General features: G+C 30.8%; 1 protein-coding gene across 1 annotated transcript in view; it reads right to left on the bottom strand.

Annotated features, from left to right (window-relative positions):
- The window catches only part of LOC106477493 (carbonic anhydrase-related protein 10-like), a 146,746-nt gene that overhangs the window by 124,697 nt on the left and 4,426 nt on the right, over window positions 1-17,623 (bottom strand). The window contains exon 2 of the mRNA XM_022381668.1: window positions 9,273-9,320. Coding sequence (XP_022237376.1) covers window positions 9,273-9,320 — 48 coding nt within the window. The remainder of the gene's footprint in view (window positions 1-9,272; window positions 9,321-17,623) is intronic.

Genomic DNA, 17,623 nt, shown 5'->3' with positions numbered 1-17,623 from the left:
CTTCCTTTCACTGCCAAATTAGGGACGGCTAGCTAAGATAGCCCACGTGTAGCTTCGCACGCAATTCAAAACAAACCAAATCAACTCATATTTTTCATGTACAGATAAAACAAAATCACATTTCTCGTGTTACTTAGTAACGTGTTCAAAATCGCTCTGCTAAGGTAATAAGATTTTGCACCTCAAAATGAAATTAACATAGAAATGCGAAGTGTATGCAATCTGTGTAAAGTTAACTAGAACATTGGTTTAAAAGTTTATATGTTCAACATTTTTGAGTTGACGCACTTGCTATCATACAATATTAGTATTTTTTTAAGATAGCCAGTCCCTTACATTCGCCAGATACGTCAGTGTCTATTAATAGATTGTGATAACTCTGATTATATAGAACGATAAATAGATTGTATCCTGCATATTATAACTCATTTTATTTAAAAAAACAAATTATGTTTAGTGCTCATGCAGAACTGATTAACTTCTGTGTGGTGTTTTTAAGACCTTGAATACCATTAACAGTGAAAGAACTGATCTAACAATGGCATCTAACACAAGTATAAGTTTTGTATTATCTTACCGATGTATAACTAAAGTAATATTTTCTATTTATGATTCATCCTAGTTTCAGCTCAACTGACTTAAACTCGTACATTTGTGACAAAAACTAACGAAAAAAAATCTTCACTTACATACATTTTGTTTTATTCTAAATTATCAATGTTTAACATGCTTACTCAAGCTATGGGAAAAACACGACCCTGGTTAATCATAGAGTTCTCAATAAATCAGAGAATATTAACCTTTATTTATGCCTATGGAAAGACGCTGACAAACTTATTTATATGTTACTTATTGTTGTTAAAGGTTCTATATTTATAAGAAAAATCAACCAATATCTATTATGCTGCTTATGTTCATAAAAACCAAACTTTGCATCACGTTAGAAACTGTAAATAAACTAATTTTTTTATTACTTCACTCCCACATAACTAAGTGGTAACGAATATGTTCCCACCTGAGCTCCCTGTCATACCATTCGGTTTGTGTGTTTTGCAGTATAGTTCAGCTAGACATCTACTTTGTTTCCTAAATCAAAATATGATTATGTTTAACACTTCTTAGAATTTAGGAGTAAAGTAAGGATGATTTGGCTTTAGGTGTTAGAAATAAATTAGGAGAAATTTTTGGTATAATAATCCCCATCGTTTTAATATTTACTATCAATATTCACTGTGATATTACATGAGTTATAGCTGTTTCATATATGTCAGTGTTATGGAAATTAAATAAACCATCAATCTATTAGTCAATACATTTGAACAATTAATTTGTTTTACAGTTTTATTACTCAGAATTTGATTCGTTTTTGAACGTGAAAAGTTTGTTATGTAAATACGTTTTAATGGTGTTCAGTTTCTCACAAAACAACAGCGAAAACAAAGATCCCTGGCTGTAAAGTGCCGGAAGAAGACTTACAAATAGTTTACTCTCTTGAAAACCTCATATTGCAACATGTAATGAAGCTCAGGAACATTAACATTCAACATATTAAATACTATATTTTTTATAACGTTTTAATTCATTACGTGAAAAAACCTTCGATCAGATTTTAGTCGTTGTTACCATTCCTTTTTTTAGTGTTGAGCATAGAAAGATAACTTTTAGACACGAGCTTTTAATCCAAAACTCAACTGCATTATATATATCAAAGCTTGATCATCGAGCAATATGACCTTGCGTTTAATCAACTGGTGAAAATTATTACATTTTCATTTCAGTGCTCACGTTTGTGTTTGTTCGGCAAATTTATGAATGTTAGGCTGAAAACGGAATTACACTAACGTTGCATAAAATAAAAAAATATTCTGTATATTGGGTTGACGTTGTAAATGCAGATGCTAAAAAGACAGGAGCTTGGTAACTATTTCATAAATTGGATCATTCATATAAAGACAAGTATTGATAACTTAGAAATGGTGAAGGACGTTTAGGGTGTTTTCAGTATTATTAAAGAAGACATACATAAATTTCGGATATTTTCAATGTTACTAAAGGAAAAACACAAGTTTTCAATGTTTAATACGTTATATTAAAACGATTTAGAATATGTAAATCAGCAAGTCACTTGACAACCACAGCCGATATAAAGTCGCTCTGGAATGACATGTACGAAAGCCTCATTTTGACATAAGTCCTATAATGCCATAAAAAATTATCGCTATAAGGAAGGATATATGACAGCTCTTTCCGATACAGAATATTCATACACACTCTTTATGAAAATGTGTTCATATCGAATATTTATAGTTTCCCAAACATAAATATTTCTTGTACTTAATGGCATTTGAAAATTACAGAATATGGGTTAACTTGGTGCACCAGGACCACCCAGAAAGAGACCTGTAACACGTTGTACCCCAGCCATGGTAAGTAAAATACGATGTTTTGTAACAGGTGAAAATTCATAAACACAGAGGTAAATGGCAAAAGCCGTCACTTATACCAAGCAACAGTACGCAACATCATTAAGAAAGACTTCCGTCTGGAAAAGTGAACACAAGTTGCTTCCACGACATATCTGTTCCACAGTTGCATATCTCAAACAGTTGAAAAGCATCCAGGGAGGAGTGATGTGATGCAGACATGAAAGCCTTAAGACTCAACTTTTTTTAATGGAACTACGCTGCAGGGCTACTGTCAAGATATACGGTCGTCAGATAGATTATGATCGAACATGCAAAAACTGTAACGAAGCGGTGAAGCTCCAAAATTCTTTTAATATATCGTGCTCAGTCTCTGTTTTCAGCATTAGTCAGTGACATGTATACGTTTTGGATATTTTCATTTTAGGTAAACTATATGCATAATGTTTTGTTACTGTCAGTGCTAGCAAAGGACATATCAGTTTTGAATATATTCAGTGTTTTTAAAGAACATGTATACATTTTTTTTCAGTGTTACTGTTATTTTATTTAGCACGAAGCCACACAGTGGGTTATCTTTGCTCTATCCACCGCAAGAAACAAAATCCCGAACTTTAGCGTTGTAAGTCTGTGAATTATCGCTGACAGATCGTGGGATCATTGTTAAATAGCATGCATCAGCATGGAATGTTTTCAGTGTTAGTAAAGGACGTGTGTATATATAAATGTAGGTTATTCACAATGTTAATAAACGACAGCTCTATTTTATAAAACAAACACTCAGCTTAAGAATTCATTATTTTTTAGTTGGTTTTTTTACAAGATAAATCTAACCAGAATAGCCATGTAATGTTCCCAATAAATAACAATTAATGTTCCCAGTTTACCTGATTAAATAAAACTATCAAAAGGAGCGTATTTCATAATTATAATATAATGTTAAAGGTGAGTCATGATGAGTTTATTTTATAGAGTTTACTAAATGATTTTTTATCATCGTAGTAGCTTAAATTACCAGTATTTCTTATTGTTTTTTATAACACTCTAAGAAAAATGGAATTATTTCCAAGTTACCTAACTTTTTTCATTTCGTGAAGAGAAATTGTTATCTGTAATTTCCTAACTCTAAGTCCAAACCATACAAATTCAAATATGTTCGAAAGTAGTGCATGCACGCACACACAAACCCATACATACATATACATATGTTAATACAACTGAATGTTTTCTTATTCTACTTGAACTATGTGATTTTAGCTATAGACATCTTTATCTACACATAGATATGCATTTATATTAAAGGTTTAATTGAGGGTACTGTATGGTGTCAATGAAATATGATATATGTATTTTACATGAAAAAAAGGAAGTTTTTATTCATATTAATATAAATAACGATCTAAATCTGTTTAATTCTGCACATCAGTAATTCACATCAGTAAAATTCAAAGCAAGTTAGACCAAAATGAAAGTTTAGCATAATCTAGGGCTTCAAAAATCTAAATCCTAATCGCCGATTCAACACTTTAAGTGTCAGTCATATTATTATACACTTCTGAAAGAGACACTTCTTTACATACATGGTGCTAGTTCCTTACGCTTCAAGTGGTGCCTTCCAAAAATGTATTTTCAAAGATACCTGTGATAACATACGCACACTTACATTGTCTTTATGTGAAACACACTCGCGTTTTTTTGTAAGGTAGAGTATGAACAATATGGATGAACACTTGAAAGATGTAAAAGTGAGTTTGAACTTGATCTCAATCCATTCATCATTGTTTTTCATTCTGACGTGACATTTGTCAAAATCTGAATCTTTTGCGAGACGTTTGCTTTGAATTGCGCGTAATTTACTTTGCGTTAGGCGAAAATGTAAATATAGTATCATTTGGAAACGCAAGCCTTTATCAATAAGTTGAAGAAAACATACCTGTTTCTCTCTAAGCATGAGTTTCTGCGTTATAGTGGCATTGTAACTAATATATTTCAAACGCTTAAGTTGGATGTTTGTTATTGTTATGTTTGTTGTTTCTGAAGTAAGACTTGTCAGGGTTTTTAACAAAAAGAAAAATAGATTTGATCATTTCTGTCAAATGAGAAATATTTCGCTTAACGTCAGTCAAACAACTGTAGTTATTATTTCAATTTGTTCAATAAGCGATACAGTTGACAATGGTTGTTACAAATATAAGTTGGACGTGATCAAAGAAAAAAAATCACAACTGGAAACTCAGATAAAATTGAAAACTATTTTCTTGTGATAGTGATAAAATCGACTTTTGTAGTCACAAAATCATTGTAATATTTGATAATCATACATCGAAGTGTTTTTTTTTTCAAGCCTCGATACAAACAAGTATTTGAGATTTCTATTCCTGCACCGCCATATCTTGATCCTTGTAATATTTCCATATCTTATTTAATTACATAAAAGAATAATGTTCTCACCCGTTCCATTGCGTCTAATAGAGAGTAAAAATGAAGTAATTTATCATAGGTCAAATGACAATCTCTGTTCGAAACGTGATCAAGATGGATTACTCTTAAAAGTTTTTTCTCCTTGCAACAAAGAAGAGAGAGACGGAAAAATGCAACTTTGCCCGATAAATTACGAAAATGTAATTTTACATAAAATTTAAATTTGCCTGCGTTACAGTATACGTTTATTTACATATATCATTCATATCTGTCTCTTGCACCTAAAACTCTTTATCTAGTAGTTTATTCTAAGAATATAAATGACAAATAATTAAGCAAAGTTCAAATTATCAGTTCTTTCTCATAAGATTAGGTTTTTTCACATGATATTCAATGTAATTATCTGTACAACGAATACGTAATGTTTAACGACAAAGTTAAAATGGAAATGGGTGCAATTTATTTTTCTCCGTTAGAATATAGTACAACGTCTCAAAATACTACCTGAAAATCAAAACCTGGCTGTAAGAACTTATTTCGGGGGTATTACTATTTTCTTAGTGCAAAGTTACACAATGGGCTATCTCCACTTTGCCCACTACGGGAATTGAACCCAAGATCTTTTGTATTGTAAGTCTGTGGACTTACCGCTGACCCACTGGAGGGCTTCATTATTGTTAATAATTACCTATTTCACCTCCCTTTTCAAATATAAAAAATACAGGTGGCAAGCTGTTACATAACAAAAAATAGATGAAAATAATTTTGAAGTGATGGAACACACATATACGTTCAGGCTATCGTAGAGTAAGATACTGACAATTGTGACATTCTTGACATTCAAGAGGAAAAACATAATATTGACTAAAAAAACAAGAGTAAAGAGCCGTGTTTTTGCTTTTACGTTTTGTTATGCTGTTAATGTCTCATACACAGTATGAAATGTTTCATGGCTATGTGGATGATATATGCAATCTTATAAACCCATAACGCTGTTTGGTTGTTTTTATAATGTATATAAATTAGCTTTGGTTTTAGTTCTTTAAGAACTAGACTCTAGAATGGAATATGAATATTTCTTAACTATGTTTATTTACTTAACTATTTTTGTTTCTCCCGGTGGGGCAGTGGTATGTTTACGGATTTACAACACTAGAATCAGGGGTTCGATTCCCCTCGGTGGACACAACAGATAGCCTGATGTGGTTTTACTATAATATACACATTCTTCTTTTGACACCGTTGGTGAGAATAGTAACTGCTTCAATCAGATCTTTGCATTTAAAGAATAATTCTAATGAGCAGACTTATTCTAAGATTTAACGAAAATCCTTGTAAAGCTATAAAATGATGTCGGAGTGGCATATCCAATATTTAGATTGTTTTTTTTTTTAATAACAATTATGGTTATTATCAAAGCACAGTTTATTCAACAGATACGCAGGGTTGATTATAATATATATATATATATTACTTTAGAGAAAACTTCGTTACAAGATGAAATACACTGACCAACTAAAGTGTTACCATTGTCAAATCACAGCAAGCTTACTGAAGAGTGTAATTATGGAAGCTGCATAGTTGCTCGATGCTAACAGATTACACCAAAGGTGTTCCACGCTTAATGAACGAATTTCCATCACCACTCCCTTCTACACGTACCAGCTCTTCAATAGAGCTATGATAGGCATGCACCAACTGATGACAAGATACGTTCTAACAGCCTTTGTGCTCTGCTAGCTAGACTATTCAAATGGTAAACTAATTTCCCGCACATTGCAGATGATGCAAGAGATGTTAATTATATATGACAACATTGTTGTAGGTTTAATATCCTCAAAAGAATAACGTATATCGTATGCATAAGGTTTGTATACAATTGAAGTAATGATCTACTCTAGCGTATCAAATGAAGCTGTAATAATGTTATAAACAAATACTAGTTTTAAGTCTAACAAAAAATATAAAAATTGTGGTTACTTGTTTCTTCAGAATCTTCCTACTGATTCGATTCAAAGGTGTGTAGTAACAATAAATGCTCTTAATGTTTATGCACTACAAATGACTATCAAGGACATTTCGTTCAGTACCAGAATTCACCAGCTGAGTGAATCTATAGCAGACAAAAATATATCTACCTTGCCCTTTAGGAGTATACGATATTCATGTTGTGATGTAAAACATATAAAGTGGCAAACAAATGTGGATTTTCAGACCCAAAAAGTGATTAAAATCATGTTTAATCGCAGACTCTTTGCCGCATTTTTCTTAATTAGTAATTTAAACATTCTTAATTTGAAATCCGTATAGTACGAATGAAAAGAAAAATTATGAAAAAAAAATCTACAGTCAATCATCATTTCTATTATCAGTGTTAGGCCTAAAAAATCGCTGCTTCGACGGTTAATTCGTTTCTCAGCCCTGCAAAAAATAGCATTTTATTAACTTCATATAAAATGTTGTTGGAAAATGCCTAAGTATCCTCAAAACAGCAGTATGTTTAAAAAAATAATATTGTTAGTTTATAAATACTCTTGCAACAGCCCGCTGAGGGCTTATAACGTTAAAAATAGATTTTCAATACCTGCAGTGGGCAGATCACAGATAACCCATTGTGTAGCTTTCTACTTAATAGCAAACAAAACTGTTGCAACAAATTACAAATGTTCCTTATAATGCGATGTGTGCCTTATCGGACTATGTTCGAATGTGTATAATGGGAAGGATAACATTATTTGAAAACCTTATTTGAGTCCTTTTCATTTTAACGGGAGTAACTCCAATAAATCAGTCTCAATGGGTGCTTCTTCTGTTTGATAGACTGTAAAATTTAATTTTGACTCGTGCAGTGCATATGATTAAAAAGGGTGTCAATAGAATTTCAGTTACGTGTAACAAAAACGTGTGAAGATTATTTCTTATGATTATTTCTTAATATCATTATTCTTCTGGTCATTCATAAACTTCGGAAGTGATTTTTACGCTAAGCATGGCGGGCATTTGTTACCTGATGCCTCGTATTGTTCATAATTTATTAAAGTGCCTGCAAAACTATTTCATTTGTTATAGTACATACTCGTACACTGAAATTATATTGTGCTTACTGTTTAAAATAATTATTTTTAACAATGAGAAATTCTGTGTAGTTTTTCGTTCACATTGATAAAATCATTTTTCGGTTTTTAAGCAACGCCAAAATATCAAAAATAAAGATACACCACCTGTAATCAAATTTATTCTCGAGGTTTAAAATAGACGAATATGCACAACATTTTGAACATTGTTTTCTCTCAAAATTTGATATATATAAACTAGTCAAGCATTAAATGTTCTCTTTCATATAGATTTGATTTATAAATTACTGCTTAAAATTGAAAAATGGTAACACTTTGAAATAATGGAATTTCAACAACTTCGTATTATTCTCTCTTTTGTATTTTGTAAAGTCGAGTGTGAAGTTTAGTTTGACAAAATCGACTGTGAAAGTCGAATTTCTTTCTACAGTGTTTTTAACATAATTTCTTCATATTGGATTCTCCTTTAAAACTACGTTTTTAACATATGGATAGTGTGGAAATAAAACTATCAATGCAAAACAATGAATAGTTGAATAGATTCCTTTGTAAAAATACGTCATTCATCACTTTTACCAGACCTTATATCTGATTAAAATAGGATCACTATGAAGAATAACCCTTCTTTAAAAACAGTTATGAGTTAGTGCCCCTAGAAAGGGTGTTTGTATGGTAGTATTACAATAAGTCATGTTAAATGTTTACTAAGGAGGACTTTGGAATCAATAATTGACTAATTACTTTAACTGCCAAACAATAGTTACCAACTTTTCATGTATTCCAATGTATGTTTTTCTTGTAGATATATATAAATAAAATGAATGGCAAGCTAGAAATCTTGTGTAGCAAGACATCGATGACTGTTTTACTTCTCTAGGAAAAAGTCGGGATGTGAGATTAGCAGTTAGGGGAAAATGTGGTTCATTTACAGCTCAAGTTCTCACTACTCGAGCTGATGTTAAAATTACACTATTTTATCTTTAATAATGTGCTTTGGAAGTTTGGAGATTTTTGGATGATAAATTTTAACAAAGTTTAAATTAGTTTTAATTTAACTGTTTATAAGAAACGTCTGCTGCTAGCAATAGAAGTTACAGACTAGGTGTGTTCCTTTTACCTGCATATATGGAATTATGCGTAGGATTTCCAGCCAAATTAATGAGTTATTACGTACAATATGTTTAGATAACAATTGTTATTGCATACACACATATGCCTAGATACAAATACGAAAATAATTAGGGAGTAAATTTATTTTAATACCGTTTACAATAGAAGACTAAATTAAATATTAAAGTACATAACACATTACTAGTACTTAATTACAAAAAAAACATATACTTCTAATACTTACCAGATATACCGTCGTAAGTCCACCAGTCTTCCCAGTTCGATGACGTACCTATGAAAGTTAAACAGAAAATGTTTCATTACTAAAGAATGTCCTCAGTTAATATATTCATTTCATCTATATTGTTCCAGAATTTTATTTCCGACAAAAAATTTACTATTTGGAGAACAAAAGATATGTTGCCATAAAGTTGGCCAATTTATTGAATCTGTAATAACATGACATTGAAGTTGATCATCTTATCGAATAGATCTAAATCTGTAATGAGAAGACATCCTTTAGGCGACGTCTTTAACGAACAATAACCTTTGGTTACATGCTCTTTATTCTAATGTTTTGATTACTAGTTTTGTTGCAAATGAAACTAACATTTGTATAGAGATTAAAATTAATCGAAAGAAAATGTGGAGATATACTTTCTACAGACAAACAAAAACAAATCCCGAACAGTAATCTATCAACATGCTTCTTCTTGTATTAAAAAGAAATGTTAGATATTTTATCAGAGTATTAATACCAGGCGGCTCCGTCACTGATATCTCATTACCTTTCATCAACTTACATGAAGCATGAGGTAGGACATTTACTGGCATGTATCTGAACGTATCTGTCTTAATCATATCCCTGTCAAGCGCCTCCAAGTGTGAAATTCATGTTTAACCACAAAGCGATGTTAAACTTTAATGTACGTTGGAGTCATTTACCCTTAAAGTCAAAAGTAGAGCATCGATTATCATAAATAAAATTAGTGAAATTCCCGATTGATTATTTCTTTTTTTCTTTATATAAAAGTGAAACTGTTAACTATTTTTTCCAAGATATGTTAAGATATATTCAGAATAAGCATATTAACTTTTGAACCTTTCAAACTTTAGCAAGAACATTTTTAGTATTGAAATATGATTAATTTGTATTGCCAATCCTCACCTATTTCAATACTTATAAAATTAAAAGTGTGGATATACGTGAATATATCCACACGCGCGTGTGTATGAACATTAAAACAAGCACATTCGTTCTTTAGGGGAAAAAACAACCAAATATATATTTTTTTATTCTAATGCTTAATCTCCACTTTAACAGTGGTATGAAAGAAAACGATACAGCTTATATTCGGCCAAATGTTTAATAGAAAAGGCAATATTTCATTCATTTTTACAGTCAATTAACGCACGTGGTATAATTTTTCCATTGTATGTTTTAGGCACGATTTATTATAATTCAGTAATATGAAAATGTTAGTGCATTTCTCAATATAAACTATGGTTATTTAAGAAACGTTATCTAAGAAAAATAGTAATATCATGGATAAAGTATAAGCGTCCTGTACGGCTTTACCGGATACTTAGTACTGTAGGTTCTTAAGGTCAGGAGTGTATCTACAAAAATTTCATAGAGAAGAAAGGGTCTGTTAAATTTAAGTTGTATGTTTAATATCCTCTGTGTATAGCGTATTTTTGGCGGTTTACCGTTCCTCCATTAAACATCTGATCGAATCTAAAATGTAAACTTATGTTTACAAAAAAAAAAAATTATACCATTTTACATTATTTTTTGTATTAATATGTATAATGTTTTATGTCATCTAGGCACTTTTAACTGATTTATTTAACTTTATTGATTAATTATCAAATACAGGAGTCGGACAAAAAAATAGAAACACTTACAGATATATCCATTCTTCCCCAGATGTTAAATGGACTCTATCATCAGTTTATTTCTTGATTTTTTATTCAAATGACCTCTAAGACAGGTGATCGTTTTATTTAAACGTATGTAATCTCTATTCCACATTAATGGTCAAGCAACATGGAAAAGGGATGGTTCTTAACTGACTTTCAAAGAAGGCAGATAGGAGGCTGACTAATAAATGCTATGGTGACACAAACTGATCAATTTTGTGATCTTGAAAGAGAAAGATTATTAAGGAATATTACAGCATGGCGATTATTCTTATTAGTTAAATGACAAAAGTAATTGAAAGATCATCATGAGTAAACGAGACCGCTGTGCTTTATGGTCAAACTATGTCCCCGAGGAACTTAATTCCTCAGCTTTCCTAAAGACTTTGTTATAGTATCACGAATTGAAACACTTCTAGAAGTTAAAGGTAGAACCACACGTTACTAAACAATTTATGTCATTTACAAGGTGTCTTCAAAATAGCATATCTAAAAACCATAATGTGACACATTATGAATAATTATCATAATTATGTCATGTTCTTCTAACTATCGTACAAAGTTAACTTACATTCCTGTTTCATTGAAATTCGATCTTCAACAGTAAGTAAAATTGAGTTATTTGAAATAAATTGGTACGCTTGATGACATAGAAATTATCCATCTCAACTCCATAATGGCAGAACATGAAAATACTCCACCATCCTTACCTGTCTAATACACAAACAACATGGCTCTGTATGAGCTTACATAAAGAATTTCCTTACAGTAACATCTCTTTTAAAACGAGTATATTCTGTTTGTTTATATTTCTGTTTTTTTCTTCTGAGAAACATTACGTTAGACGATGAATTGCTTTTTCTAGCAAACATCTGGGTTAGTCCTTTATACCTTCAAATACAAAGTTGCGCAAAAATAGCACTTCAGATCTAATATCTTCTCTAACAGGTCGCCGTTCACCATCCAAAAGGCCTGGCCAGTCCTCATGACTCAGGCTGAGCTCTGCTGACACAAAAATCTTTAAAAACATTACTTTTAATGCAATACTGGAACTAGAAGCTCCAATTTTAATCACCTAACCCCTGGAGAAGCGTGAAAGCTATTGGAACCTAAAAGTATGGCGAAACTTCACGATGGACTGTAGATGTTCTGAATAATGAAAGTTTATTTCCATGTAAAGACCGAAAATGTGTATTTAATGTAAAACAAAAAGTTGTCAAAACACACAAAGAAGTCTGAAAGAACCAGTTTTATTATGTTAAAAGTAACTGAGTCATTTTAAAATGATGAATACAAAAATAATATTCATAGCCAAATATTTGAACCTCAAAAAAATTCTTCCTTTGCTAACTTTTCTTTGACTTTCTTGATAAAATTTAAACATCTTATAGTAACCATAAATACTGTTTTAAATTGTTTGTACATTGTACGTTATAATATTGAAGAATAATACTCCATGTTTATACAACATTGATTAAAGTGTAATTATTATTTTTAGTTTAAAACTATAAAATAAAAAAGCTAGTTAACGCTGAATTTTGTTATTGTTAAGTCATTGTTATAACATATACCAATTTAACATTTGAAAATATTTTATTTGATAAATATTTACTTTAATAAAGTATTCATTTGCACAATGAATCTATTTTTTCATCACAGCTTTATTGCTAAGCATTAAGTTTTATCATATTCAAGTTTAGTATGAAAGAAAACAATTCTGACCAACTAAGTTTCTTTTACAATAGTATAATATTAGTGTTATTACATTTGCAATTGTACTTTGAATATGTCTATGTTCATGCTGACGTAAATCTGCGAGTGAAAATTTTTGTACCATTATGTTATTCAATTTATAAAAGATTAAATACTGCTTTAATATTGTTTTCCGCTTTATTCAAGAAACGTGCTGTTCTTTTACCCTATGCAATTTGATTAATACGATTTGTGTAATACATATTTTTAAAGTTTCAGCTAAAATATTGCTCTACAAATAAGGATTTATTTTACAAAATAAATACATAAATGCTTTATCTTTAGTCTTATTGTACCTTGCTTTAACCTATCAGGTTGATAAAACTTGCGAAAACAGCTATTATATTAAAAGTAGTTCTGTAACACTATTCGCTTTATTTATTTATTGTTAAGCCTATTTATTTAAAGACTATTTAAACTTTAACTGTAATTCATCATTAGCCTTAGCAATAATTTCGAAATAATTCTGATTTTGTGGTTCATCACGTTCATTTAATGTGTGTTGTTTTGTACTTAACTTATTTATCGATCATAAAATCAGTGCACTTTATAATTTTGGATTCCAAGCTCCACATAGTGTTAAAAGTGAAATATAGTAGACTGTAGAATTCTAAGACAGTTTCACAATAAAGATGTTCCATTTGTAATTAGAAGAATATAACTTCTATAATTAGAGTCTTAGGATCCAAAGTTAAAGAACACACTGATTTTAAGATTGTTAAAACATATAAAGATATTAAAGGTATGCTGTCACTCAAAGTCTGCAAATAATGAAAATTTCATATAGCTTGAAACTCCAAAAAATATGTTTTTCCATTCTGTATATGTCTATCATATTTCCTAAAGAAATTTGAAAACAAAGATGCCATTAATTCCCTAAGGCTAAAAATGCTGACTTATTTTTTATCATTTATAACCTACATATATTTATGACTAGTGCCTAGCATGTCCGAGTACTAAGCTACGAATCGGAAAGTCCAAGGTTCGAGCCGCGATATGCTGTTGAACACGCTGTACGCTCTGTGTAGTAATAGTTACATTCTCTTAAGACGGGAAACACTTCAGGTATGTGTGAGAAGACAGTGTTTGTACATAAAATGTAAACACTTCCACACGAAAAAGGGGATGAAAGATAATTTGTCACACAATATTTTAACTGTTATCTGCAGTTCAAAAAAGAAATATTGGAACTTAGTTTGCGATTTTTTTAAATATATACCGAACTATTAACAGTTTTTTTTTTACTGAAATCATTAATCTCGATTGATTTGAAATCCTGTTTACTCAAACCTCCCTAGAAGAGTTAATGACACGTTTTGATTCAAAATTTTTGGAAAAACGTAAATTTCATTGTGTAGTTTGTTTCTTTGTTAATATAAAAATTACGTGACTTGCATGATAATTCTTACTGTCTATATATATATATATATGTAGTGGCTAGTATATAGAATGCACATCATCGCTTATCAAAGTTCAAGTAACTGTTGGTACTGATCTTATAAATTATCCTCTAAACACTTCTGCCTAAACCTTAAGAAGTCCAGTGCAGCTTTTTTGTTTGCTTTATGTTTAGCGGAAAGCTACACAATGTACTATTTATGCTGTGCCCACTGAAAAAAAGGGGGGGGTTGATCACCACTGTCAGTTCTTAGTAAACTAATGGGTTGAAACTTTCAATAATTATTACATCTTTGCATAATATTCATCCATTGGAACATTACAGCAATCTAGTACATTTAAGTCACATTAATAATCAAGGACACCACTTGACCAAACTTATTAAATCGGCGAGTTAGTTTTGAATAGGATATCTCACACACGACTTTTAATACCAAAAAATAAATATACAACATTAAAACTAATTGCGATATAAGAGAATCCAAGAAAAGAAACATACATTGTTAAATCATTTATTCAGTTTACGCACATACATAATGTGACATTCTTGAAGTTGGATTGTTTAGGCTAGAGGCGAGTCTGCTTAAAATCTATCTACGTAAATAGTTTATATTAGCCTGAGTTATGCTAATACAATTATATATGTTTTCTTAACTGTAACAAAGATCTGCCGCCTTATCTGGTCTTACTTTATGTTGATATCGTGCTGCGTTTTTAATCCTTAAATTTATTTCGTTAGCTATAACCGAAGCAGAAGAAAAAGGAAGCATATAATAAGGCAACATATAATCAGATAGCTTTTCTTGCCTTGGAAAACAAACAGGCAAGAAAAACCAAGTTGATGTTATATAATGTGAGGCGGGTTTATTCTGTTGTTTCAGATGTACAGATCGAGTGCAATAGATATAACATTTTGTTAACAATCCTAAACAGGAGCTTCAATCACGGTAGCTTCGATTTTTAAATAAATGTTTTTTGTTATTTTTTGCAACTAGTACTTACCTGAACTTTAATATTTGTTGTGTGCTGTCTTTAAACTCTGGAATAAACATTAATTGAATTTTAATGCTGCCTATTCAAGACACATACTGTTGGAATTTCTTCTTCCAAAAATTGATGATTCTTGTACAACCTCATACAATATGAATACTGCAAAAATTGAGGCCCGAAGAGTAAAACAAAACTTTATACTCAATATAATGTCAGTTACTATTTTTGTTTTCAGGCTTGTTGCATTTGGCCGTTAATCCAGCTGAATGATACTTGTATCCGGGTGCATTGCACCAAGCGATTCTTTTACTTGCTTCTATTTAGCTGGATATGTTTAACTGGCTTATGGATTTTGCACCAGAATGTTATGAGAACTCTTAGACGTTTTTTAAAGTGACTTAGCAGAGTTAAATTCAAGAAGAGACACTGCTTACAGCCAACGCCTGAAATTACGAACACATATAGTTTAATGATATAGCTCAAATACATCAGTGGAAATTTAAGAGCATCTTCTGGTTTATTTACTTAACATTTTGATAACATTTTTAAATCTTTCTCATCCTACTAGACTGTTGTGAAAACTAAAGTTACTCTTTAATATTGCCCCCCCCCCGCAAAAAAACACACACAACAAAAAACGCATCTATAACAACTCGAATTTCAATGAAATAATCTCCATTTTCATTGATTTTGCCACTTAGAACTCCGAGTTGTCTAATATATAGTATCCTAAATCAGTACGAATACAACTGTTTGAAACTCTCTGAAATCTATATTTAATTGTGGATGGCTTTCTAGCCTCTGCGATATTAACTTAATGTTTTTACGAACTCACGTCTCTGGACCTTTAGTATTTCAGTGATTTGGTACCTGAGAACCACTGTTTATTCTACCTGGTCATGTCCAAGGTTTCATTGACGCTGAGACTATGAAATAGTTTTGAGTTCTGTTTTCACTATTACACTAACACAGGTACAGGCTTGATTTTTCTCAATACAATAAAATGTTTATCATTAGTGAATGCTCATATCTCATCAAGATCGCAGGCTTCTTTTGTGGTGCGTGTTTATCAAGGCATTAAACTATTATAAAGATTCATTGGTGCGTGTTTATCAAGGCATTAAACTATTATAAAGAGTCATTGGTGCGTGTTTATCAAGACATTAAGCTATTATAAAGATTTATAAGTGTTTGCTCAACAAGTAATTAAACTATTATAAAGATTCATTGGTGCGTGTTTATCATGGCATTAAGGTATTATATAGATTCATAGGTGTTTGTTCAACAAGTTATTTAACTATTATAAAGATTCATTGGTGCGTGTTTATCATGGCATTAAGCTATTGTATAGATTCATAGGTGTTTGTTCAACAAGTAATTAAACTATTATAAAGATTCATTGGTGCGTGTTTATCATGGCATTAAGCTATTATATAGATTCATAGGGAATAACGTTACATCTACTTCTAATATATAATTGCTTTGACTTGTGCAAGTTTGATGTTAAACAAATGTTTTAGATGAACTATTGTACCTGTGGTATATAATAATCACAATAACGTGGAAATCAAACCACCTGAGCATCATAAGTAATGATAATAAATTTTATAACATATCAGATAAAAACATCCTTAGAGGAAGACATTAAGGACATTGGTAATATGTACGTCTGTACAGATTTTAACTAAATACATTATAATTATGTCGAATTTTCACAATATGTACAGAGTATGTACAACAGAAGTTAAATTATGGACAACATAAATGATAGCATGTAACCTAGGTACATTGAAAGAAAAAAAAATTACAACCAATTAAAACTAAAATGCTTCGATGTCTATATTAGTATTATGGGGTGTTATTAATTAAAGTACAGGCTAGTAATACATTTACAAACGCTACGTCTAAACCAGGTTGTAGTTTTACTACAGATCTGTTAGGTAATTCATTTACCTAATCATTTATTAATTCACAAAGTATGTGTAACGCCATTATAGCTAATTTCGTAAGCACCATGTCATACTATACACACAATAAAATGTGATTACATGAGAAGTTAGATCAGTGATACAATTTAAGTTATTCAATTATTTTTTAGCAAAGTTTAAACTTCTCATACATATAAGAAACCTTATGTCTGCAATATAATTTTCGACGATAGTGAAGATTTCCTTCTCATACCAAATTTCAGTGAACTTTTTACAATACTCCAAAAAGCTTTCATAAACTTGTGGGACATACTGATACAAAGATTAAAATTAGCTTCCAAAAATACTTCAGGCTTTGTTTTCAACACATGGTACGTATTGATACAAAGTTTACAGTAAGCTTTTAAACAACGCTATATATATATATATATATATATACACACACACACATATATATATACACACACACACACACACACACACACATATATATACACACACATACACACATATATATATACACACGCACACATATATATATATTTTGTTTGTTTGTTTGTAGTTAAGCACAAAGCTACACAAAGGGCTATCTGTGCTCTGCCCA

This window comes from Limulus polyphemus, unplaced genomic scaffold, assembly GCF_000517525.1.
Source record: "Limulus polyphemus unplaced genomic scaffold, Limulus_polyphemus-2.1.2 Scaffold8, whole genome shotgun sequence".
In the NCBI taxonomy this organism is placed as follows: domain Eukaryota; kingdom Metazoa; phylum Arthropoda; class Merostomata; order Xiphosura; family Limulidae; genus Limulus; species Limulus polyphemus.
The sequence above is the reverse complement of the archived record's forward strand: the minus strand, read 5'-3'. Positions and strand labels throughout refer to the sequence as shown.